The sequence below is a fragment of the Clupea harengus genome, chromosome 24, assembly GCF_900700415.2.
Source record: "Clupea harengus chromosome 24, Ch_v2.0.2, whole genome shotgun sequence".
Taxonomy (NCBI): Eukaryota; Metazoa; Chordata; class Actinopteri; order Clupeiformes; family Clupeidae; genus Clupea; species Clupea harengus.
In genome coordinates, this window is record NC_045175.1 from 19,188,518 (window position 1) to 19,198,517 (window position 10,000).

The following is a 10,000-nucleotide window of genomic DNA, read 5'->3' on the forward strand; positions in this document are numbered from 1 at the left end:
TCCCAGTCAATATAAATGTGTAGTACATGTATGTTCAGTATGTGCTTTGGCCCCCTGTTACCATGACAATAATTCCATAATGCTTCCAGAACCTAAGTGCCTTATTCGCATCACTGAACCAGCACTGGTTAACCAGCACTATCTGATTGGCTGATTGATTGATGGGTATACCCAATCCCCCTCTCTTTATACCCCTTTATACCCAATGCCCCATATACCCTCTTTCGCTCTCTCTCACCGTCTCAACCTTTCTTTCTGTCTCTCTCTCCATCTCTCTCTCTGTCTCTCTCTTTCCATTTCTCTCTCTGTCTCTCTCTGTGTCCCTCTCTGTCTCTCTCTCCATCTCTTTCTCTGTCTCTCTCTCCATCTCTGTCTTTCTCCATCTCTCTCTTTCTCCTCCTTTTCTTTGCCCTCCTCGGCCCTGCCCCACCCCACCCCTTGTCATGTGTCTCGTTTGAGCGTGTGGTTGCTGTGGCGACCGCCCTGGGCATTTACGCTTGTCCCCCTCCTCTCTCTCCTCTCTCTCTCCTCTCTTCTTCCCTCTTTCTCTCTCTCACCCTCCTTTCCTCTCCTCTCTCATCCCGCATTCAGCATGCCATCGCTTTTTGTTTGAAGGAGTCGGGGAATAAGCCGCCAGTGGTAACGTATCTAAAAACAGCCTTCTCTCAATCCTCTCTCTCTCCCTCCCTTCACTAACCGAAAAAAAAGACAAGAAAAGAAAACACTACCCCTCAACAATTTCTTTCTTTCTATTTTCCTTTTCTAATGTATATATTTCTTTATGTTCAATCAGCTAGATTGACATTACCTCGCTCTCTTGCCTCTCAACTTGATTTTGATTATAGAAATCATTTAAAAAAATTATTTTTTTCAAAATGACATATCTCATCTATATTTTGTTTTTGTGTATTTATCACATATTCAGCATCAAGAATCATGGTTTCACACTGACTTTCATATCACATGCCAGCTATTAGTGTCTGTCTGACATACGTATTGCCATTCAGCTACAAGAACACGTACCCAGAAATAATCCATACCAAAGCGAATGCGCCATTTTCAGCTAACTAGCCATAATGTAATAGGGAATCCAATTCTGTCCCTGTTTTGGACGGGATTCATATCCACGAGTGGGCGGAGTTCAAGTGCTACATTAGATTGATAGGCCACACCCTGTTTCACATTATTCTGCAGGTGTAATCTGTCAAATGATTCTGTTATTCTGAAGCCGTGTCTTTTTAAACCCTTTTTCAAATGAAAGACCTTGGTCTTTGGGATCATTAAAAGGAGATAGACAGAGAGAAAGAGAAAGCTTGAGTTAGATATTCTATTGGATATCAATGGGCCTCATTCTCGAACGCAGTTAAGAAAGAATTTAAGAGGAATTTAAGAGGAATTGGATTTAGGACAACATTCGGCATTCATGAAAGTTTTCTCATCTGGGATTTGCTCTGAACTTCAGAAGACTTTCCGAACTCGAAATAGCAGTCGTAACTCGGCCAGAGTTTTCTCAAATGCGATTCCTTAAAAAACCACAAGATGGCCCCGTGGGCCATCTTGTGGTTTTTTGAGGAATCGCGTTTAAGAAAACTCTCCGTGTTAATGAATTTGTGAGAAATCGTTGGTGATTGCGTTCACATCAACTCTACAGATCCTCGGATTAAAGTATCATTAACAATTACGTTTCACATGTAGGCCTATAGTCATGATTCTACGAGGCACCGTGATGTCATAAAATAAATAAAAGGACTACACCGGAATGCTGCGCTCGTCTAGTGAGCGTCGTTTGGCACTGCCGTCTGTGCAAGTACGGCAATTCAGAATTTTCAAGTAGTTCCACGTTGGTGGAACGAACTGCCTAGCACTACCAGAGCAGGCGCGTCCCTCTCTACCTTTAAGAAGCTTTTGAAGACCCAACTCTTCAGAGAGCACCTCCCTTCCTAACTGGCACTTCGACTAGTGCTTAACTTGCACTTATAGCAGTTACATTCCTGCACTTCGTTTTTATTTCCTATTTCGTTTTCTATTTCTTATGTAAAGTAGTATTTATTGTTACACTAGGTCTCTATTGCTCGTAGCTTGACTGTTCTATCCCTTGTACGTCGCTTTGGACAAAAGTGTCTGCTAAATGACTAAATGTAATGTACACGAAACCGCTTTGACATGACTCGTTTACGAGTTGCTTTCGTGTAGATTCGGTCGATTCCGACTGCACACGTCACTACGGTTGCGTGCCCTTATAAGGAGCTGGCAGGGCGTGTATGTATGCAAATTCAGGAGCACGAGAACGCGCTTTCAATTTAAGAAAACTCTTCCGGGGGAGCACAGCCCAGAAAACTTCTGCTGCGTAGGACCGCATTTTCAAGCGTGCATGAATTTGGCGGATGTCTTTTGCTTACGTTGTTTTTCCGAAGCCCGTAAGAAACATTTCAGAAGAAACTTCAGAAAATGTTCGAGAATGAGGGCCAATGTTTTTAACACTTTAGGCTTCTGTAATCAGATGCACAGACAGGACGCGATGCATGAAAGGTGGAGTAACTTTAACAGCTTGTCTTATTTTATTAAGTTAAGTTCATTAAGTCCTTAGGTTCATTCAAATTGTTTAGTCTCCCACTGTTGTTTTTGGCCATTAACTTTAAATTCAATCACTATTTCACGGACTATGTTTCGCACTGAAACGTGCACTCACCCAAAATTCCACTCTAAAACTCTCATACTTACTTACATACTCACTCACTCACACACTCACTCACTCACTCACTCACTCACTCACTCACTCACTCACACACTCACACACTCACTCACACACTCACTCACTCACTCACTCACTCACTCACACACTCACTCACTCACTCACACACTCAGTCACTCACTCACTCACTCACACACTCACTCACTCATTCACTCACACACTCACTCACTCACTCACTCACTCACACACTCACTCACTCACTCACTCACTCACTCACTCACTCACATTCACTGGCTCGTTCACTCACTCACTCACTCACTCACTCACTCACTCACTCACTCACTCACTCACTCATTCACTGGCTCACTCACTCATTCACTCACACACTCACTCACTCACTCACTCACTCACACACTCACTCACTCACTCACTCACTCACTCACTCACTCACTCATTCACTGGCTCGTTCACTCACTCACTCACTCACTCACTCACTCACTCACTCACTCACTCACTCATTCACTGGCTCACTCACTCACTCACTCACTCACTCACTCACTCACTCACTCACTCACTCATTCACTGGCTCACTCACTCACTCACTCATTCACTCACTCACTCACTCACTCACTCACTCACTCACTCACTCACTCACACACTCACTCACTCACTCACTCACTCACTCACTCACTCATTCACTGGCTCGTTCCCTCTCTCATTCGTTGCCTCTCATACACTCACTCAAGTCAGTGACACGTTCCCTATTGCCTGTTGTTTCACTGCATGACCACAAGATGGCACCCTTGGCTGGATGGCTGCAGAGCACAAACTCACGCAGGTTTTTTTTTTTCTTTTTCATTCTTCTCTTACTCGATTTCTCCCCTCATCCCTCGCTCTCTCCTTTCACTGCACTCACATGCTCACCTTTGACCCCCCCCCCCATTATCCCGATTTATTCATATATTTGGCTTTTATTCAGTTTTCTGATTTTTTTTATATAATGTGTAGGTGTGGTGGAGTGGTTGAAGGAGTGTTGGCGTGGGCACCATAGTTTAGAGTCACTGTTTATTATGTGTATAACTTGTGTGTGTGTGTGTGTCTGTGTGTGTGCGTGTTTATTATGTGTGTGTATAGACATTTGTTTTTGTTAATATATCATTTATGTTATGTTTATCACATCCACAATGACTCTATGCCTGGCTTTAGACTGGTGTGTGATGTGTCCTTTTGTTTCTGTTTGTTATCTGTGGCTTCTGACTGTTCTGGTATCAGTAGTTATACCGTCTCTGTTTAACTGACTGGGTGTAGTGGGGTCTCACGTGAATGATGATGTGAACACACACACATAGTCTTGATCACACACAGTCTTTCCCACTGATTCACAGATCGCGGGACCTGTTTGGTGTACTCTCCCTCCCAATGGATCAGGTTACAAAGGAGTCGATTCTTTGCAAATGCAGGGAGTCGATCTATTTCGGGTTCATACTTGAGGAGTTAGTTCACTTTGATTCAAATGAGTCAATTCTCTGCACATGCAGGAGTCGATCTGTTCAGTTTCATACTTGAGGAGTTAGTTCACGCTGATTCAAAAGAGTCGATTCTTTGCAAATGCAGGGAGTCGATCTATTTCAAGTTCATACTTGAGTAGTTAGTTCACCCTGATTCAAAGTCTGTTTTGTTCGAGTAAATGACTCTCTGCAGGTGACACAGATCACTTCAGTGAATCACACTGAACAGTGAATGAGTCCAGAACCACCTACAAACCAGAACGATTGATCACTTATTGATGATACCCAATAGATCAGAACGATTGATCACTTATTGATGATACCCAATAGATCAGAACGATTGATCACCTATTGATGATACCCAATAGATCAGAACGATTGATCACTTATTGATGATACCCAATAAATCAGGTTGGGAGAGGAACACAGGAAGTCGGCTTTTTGTCATGGGAGACGGAACCTGATCCATTGTGCTTGGAGAACAGGGTTTAGCCTTTCTAAAGATAAAGTTGACTGATGTCTTCTCTCTCCCTCTCCCTCTCCCTCTCTTTCTCTCTCTCAGATTCGCTACAGGAAGGATAAAGTGCAGTCCAAACAGACTCCTACATTTCCGTTCGTGTCGGAGTTGAAGGACCTGTCCAATGGCTGTGCCATCGCTACTGTGCTGCATTTCTACTGTCCAACGCTGCTCCGTCTGGAAGGTACACACACACTCACACACACACACACACACACACACACCAACTCACACACACACACACACACTCTCACACACACACACACACACACACACAAATTACTAATAAACACACACACACGGGCACACACATACACAAACATGCGACACACAGATACACACACACACACGCGCGCGCACACACACACACGCGCACACACGCGCACACAAATCTCCGTCATATACCCTCAACCCCACTCTGTGTCTGTGTAGATGTGTGTTTGAAGGACACCATGTCGGTGGCAGACAGCCTGTACAACCTGCAGCTCATCAGGAACTTCTGTGAGAGCTGGCTGAAAGGGTGCTGCCCCCTGGTGTTGGAAGACCTGCTCTACACCCCACAAACACTGAAGGTACAGACACACACACATGCACACACTCCCACTAAAGGTAAACAGACCTTAAAGAAGCTTTTGAAGACCCTACTCTTCAGAGAGCACTTCCCGTCCTAACTGGCACTTCGACAAGTGCTTAACTTGCAATTACAGCAGTTACATTTCTGCACTTCTTTTTCTTCCTATTTCATTTTTTTTATAGTAGTATTTATTGTTACACCAGGTTCTATTGCTCGTAGCTTGACTATTCTCTCCCTTGTACGTCGCTTTGGACAAAAGCGTCTGCTAAATGACTAAATGTAAATGTAATGTAATATAAATGTAGACAATAATACGTACTCACTCTCAATCAAAGCACACACATGCATACATGCATACATGCACACTAAAGGTATGCAAACACACACACACAGTGACGTAAAACACACACACACACGCACACACACACACACCTGTGTCTTTAAAGATGTTTGTGGTGTTTGTGCCATTGCCTTGGCAGCTGAACATCATGTGCTTCATGGCGGAGTTGTTAAAGTGGTTTGAGGTGCTAAAACCAGACATTGTCCAGCCATCACTGACTCTCGACCTGACAGGTATAACACAAACACACATATACATACTGTTTCTTTCCCCTCTCTCTCTCTCTTTCTCTATCTGTCTCTCTCTCACACACATACACATACACACACACCTGTACTATTTTGAATGTAGTGGCACACACACACACAGGTACACTAACTGAATGCTCATCAACATCGGCATGTTCTCATCCTTCTAGATGCTTCTGGTCTGGATGGCTGTACGAGCCCCATGAATGGGAACAGTAACAGGTAAGCCTGTGTTCTATCAGTATTTATAGAGTCCCATACCTGTGTACTATCAGTATTGAATGTCCCATACCTGTGTACTATCAGTATTGAATGTCCCATACCTGTGTACTATCAGTATTTATATAGCCCCATACCTGTGTACTATCAGTATCTATAGTCCCATACCTGTGTACTATCAGTATTGAATGTCCCATACCTGTGTACTATCAGTATTTATAGAGTCCCATACCTGTGTACTATCAGTATCTATAGTCCCATACCTGTGTACTATCAGTATTTATAGAGTCCCATACCTGTGTACTATCAGTATTGAATGTCCCATACCTGTGTACTATCAGTATTGAATGTCCCATACCTGTGTACTATCAGTATTTATAGTCCCATACCTGTGTACTATCAGTATTGAATGTCCCATACCTGTGTACTATCAGTATTTATAGTCCCATACCTGTGTTCTATCAGTATTTATAGAGTCCCATACCTGTGTACTATCAGTATCTATAGTCCCATACCTGTGTACTATCAGTATTGAATGTCCCATACCTGTGTACTATCAGTATTTATATAGTCCAATAACTGTGTTCTATCAGTATTTTCAGAGTTCCTCGCATAGTTACACATGAGTCTTACTCTAGTACATGCTTTGGATGGATTACTTATCAGAGCATGTAGGAGTAAAATCACGTAAAAGATCAAATCCACATTTTTTATGATGCGCTGTGTGTTATGAGTGGCTAGGTTTTGACTTGTGGGGTCCGTTTGGTCCAGTTGTAGTTGATTGCTTGAGGGAGTTGTAGTTTTTTAATGTTTACTATTTGCCTGCTACAGTGGCTCTCCGTCATTCATCTTCAAGCAGCCCTTCCTGCCCATCACATCTCCAGTTTCCCCTGCAGGAGGATCAGGTGAGAGAGAGAAAGGGTTTCTGGGATATGTAGTTCTGGTTTTCATCGAATTGATTGTAGTTCTATTTGTCTGACTGATGTGATGGTCATGGATAGGTGTGGACACTTTGCCTTAAGGTGAACTTAAAAGAGCATTCATTAAATGCATTAATAAATAATCGATTCCAGTCCATGAACTTAATATGTTTACAATAATTTCACCCTGAATAATGTTAAAGAAAGCCTTTATAAGATGAATAATAGTTGTTTTTATAACAATAATTGATCATATGTTTTCCTCTGTGCAGAAGGGAAAGGCTGGAGCAAGAAGCAACTCAGGTAAATCTCTCATATGCATCGACTCCGGCTTAACTGTTAAAGGTGTAGTTTGCAGATTTTAATATAATCAGATACAATACTGATGATACACTTGCCTACTGTTTCTGTAACAGTAAGTGTTAGAGAGTCCTGCAGTCTTCCAGTGCTTTCTGAGCATTTAGATGATCTGAGTCAGGCATAATTAATCAATCGATACTTAAATAATTAATTAAGGTCGATAAAATATTCATTATTGGTGATTAAATATTATAAATATTTTAATTAAGGTGGAAGCCAGGGAAAGGGTGACACAATGCATAGAATACATCAGAATATTAGGATTGTATTTTCATATGTTTATTCTGACAAAAAAAAACTGAAAACTGCACCTTTAAAGCACTTGCTTCTCAGTTAAAGGTGGGGTCGGTTATACTAATTTTGCCTCCTTTCATTTTAAAAGATAAAAAAAAAAATCCTCACTTTGGGCAGTTATACATACAGTGTGTGCTTTGAGGAAGAAAAATGGAAAACACACACACACACACACACACACACACACACACATACACATAGTCAGAACAATGGCTGGCCAAGCAGGTCATTCAGTTGCCTGGCCGTCTGATGTCCTTAGCGGGTCAACACGTGTGAAGGGGCTGACACCAGTAGAAACTGAGAATGGTAATAGAGACAAGGGGGGTTTGGGGGGGGGGGGTTGGTTTGGCTGTTGAGTTTCAAAACAAAACACAAACCCTGACCACCTTTAAATGCATACCAATCACCCTTATTCACTGCTGCTTTCACTTTGTGTTGACATACCCATCTCTCTCTCTCTTTCCATGACTCTCTCCATACCTCCTCTCTCTTTTCCCAACTCTCTTTCCCTTTTTTGCTCTCCACCCGCTTCTCCCCTTCTTTCTCTTTTGTCTCTTTCCCTCTCTCTCTTTTCCCCTTTCTCTCTCTCTCCTCTCTCTATATCCTTCTCTCTTTCTCTCCTCTCTCTCCCTCTCTTTCTATCCTTTCTCTCCTCTCTCTCCCTTTCTCTATCCTCTCTCTCTCCCTCTCTCTCTCTCCTCGCTCTCCTCTCTCTCTCTCCCTCTCTCTCTCTTCTGGTCTCTCCATGTCAGTCGTCCTCTCTCGGCGGTAGCCTTCAGTATCCCTTTCCCTCTGGACAGTGACGTGGACGTCGTCATGGGCAACAAGGTCTTCCGCTCCGTCAGCACCGACAGCCTGACCGCCACGGTGACGGCACGCCCCGCCCACCACCCCTACACGCCACCCGAGGACCTGAGTCACATGATCCCCGTTGCACCAATGGGAGAGCTGCCCACCATCGAGGAGGCGCTGCACCTGATCCATGCGCCCAACGGCAGCGTAGCGGTCCGGCAGCGCCCAGAGGGGGCACCGGCGGGGTTCTACCTGCACTCGCGGGCCGAGGAAGAGGAGGGAGAGGAAGAGGAAGGCGGGAGGAGGAAGGCGAAGGAAGGGTCCAAGCTCAGCTGCTCCGCCCCGTGTCGCTCCATGCTGCGTAGGCCGGTGGGCGTGGACTCGGACGGCACTGCCGCCGCCGGTGCCTCCCCCGTCGACCCCTCGCCTCCCGTCACCCCGAGCAAGGCGCGCATGACCAGCTTCGCCGAGCGTCGGCGGAGACAGCCCGAGTCGCCGGCGGCTACAACACCATCCACGCCCGACTGCGACGGGACGTCCTCGCCGAGGCGCCCGACCCCCAGGGTGGGGGGTCTCCAGCAGGGCGGGACGGTGGGAGGGCAGGACGGCGAGGAAGACAGCCCGAGCGTGAGCAGCCCCGCTGGGCAGGCCGAGGCCTGGGAGCTGGCCTCCCGCCTGGAGGAGAAGCGCAGGGCCATCGAGTCCCAGAAGAGGAGGATCGAGGCCATCTTCACCCGGCATCGCCAGCGCCTGGGCAAGACGGCCTTCCTCCAGCTCAAGAGGGAGCAGGGAGAGGGGGAGGGAGGAGAGAATGAAGGAGCAGGAGGAGGTGGAGGAGGAGGAGAGGTGGATTCTATGAGTCTGGAAGAGCGCCTCTCTCGCATGGAGGAAGACTTGCAGAGAGAGGAGGAGAAGGAGAGAGAGGAGAAGGGGAGCACAGAGGAGAAGGGGAAAGAAAAGGAGAAGGAGAGCGTGAAAAAGGAGGAGAGAGAGAAGGAAGGAGAGAAGGAAGGAGGAGAGAATGCTGGTGGAGGTGCGAGTGCCAACGGATTAGGGGCCGCGCCCAAGTTGGAGAAGCAGGTGACCTTCTCCGTGGAGACCAGGAATGGGGAGGAGAAGGAGTCGTCGTCGCTGAGCCAATACGACGAGGCTGTGACAAAGCTTAGCTCCGCCCTCCAGGCCCTGCAGAAGGACATGCTGAAGCTCACCGAGCAGCAGCAAAGGCTCATGGGACCGCCCAAGAAGGCCGCACACAGTTCCTCCTCGGCCAAGACCACACCCTCCCGCAAGACCCCGCCCCCAAGCAAGGCCTGGGTCATAACGGCCAGCCCCAAAGCCTCGGCCACGCCCCCTCACCTGTCCCGCGAGTCCACGCGTGACATTTCCCCTTCCTCCTCCCCCTCACGCTCCGCCCCCAACCACGGCCACGCCCCTCCCACGACCACGCCCAAATCCCCTCAGGCGACCCCCGCAAACCAAGCTGCCGCCACCGCCGCCCGTAAGACCCCGAAGAGCCCGTCGTCAACCGCCACCAAG

The 10,000-nt window shown here is 46.3% G+C and overlaps 1 protein-coding gene across 5 annotated transcripts in view; it reads left to right on the forward strand.

Moving 5' to 3' along the window:
* LOC105903163 (calmodulin-regulated spectrin-associated protein 3) overlaps positions 1-10,000 on the forward strand; it is a 32,744-nt gene that overhangs the window by 13,839 nt on the left and 8,905 nt on the right. For 2 of the 5 annotated variants that reach the window (XM_042703551.1, XM_042703552.1), the window contains 8 exons: positions 592-639; positions 4,763-4,901; positions 5,150-5,289; positions 5,771-5,864; positions 6,050-6,101; positions 6,930-7,003; positions 7,291-7,321; positions 8,425-10,000. The exon at positions 8,425-10,000 is cut by the window's right edge and continues 717 nt beyond it. In XM_042703551.1, the coding sequence (XP_042559485.1) occupies positions 592-639; positions 4,763-4,901; positions 5,150-5,289; positions 5,771-5,864; positions 6,050-6,101; positions 6,930-7,003; positions 7,291-7,321; positions 8,425-10,000 (2,154 nt within the window). The remainder of the gene's footprint in view (positions 1-591; positions 640-4,762; positions 4,902-5,149; positions 5,290-5,770; positions 5,865-6,049; positions 6,102-6,929; positions 7,004-7,290; positions 7,322-8,424) is intronic. The other 3 variants (XM_042703553.1, XM_042703555.1, XM_042703554.1) reach the window with 2 other exon arrangements.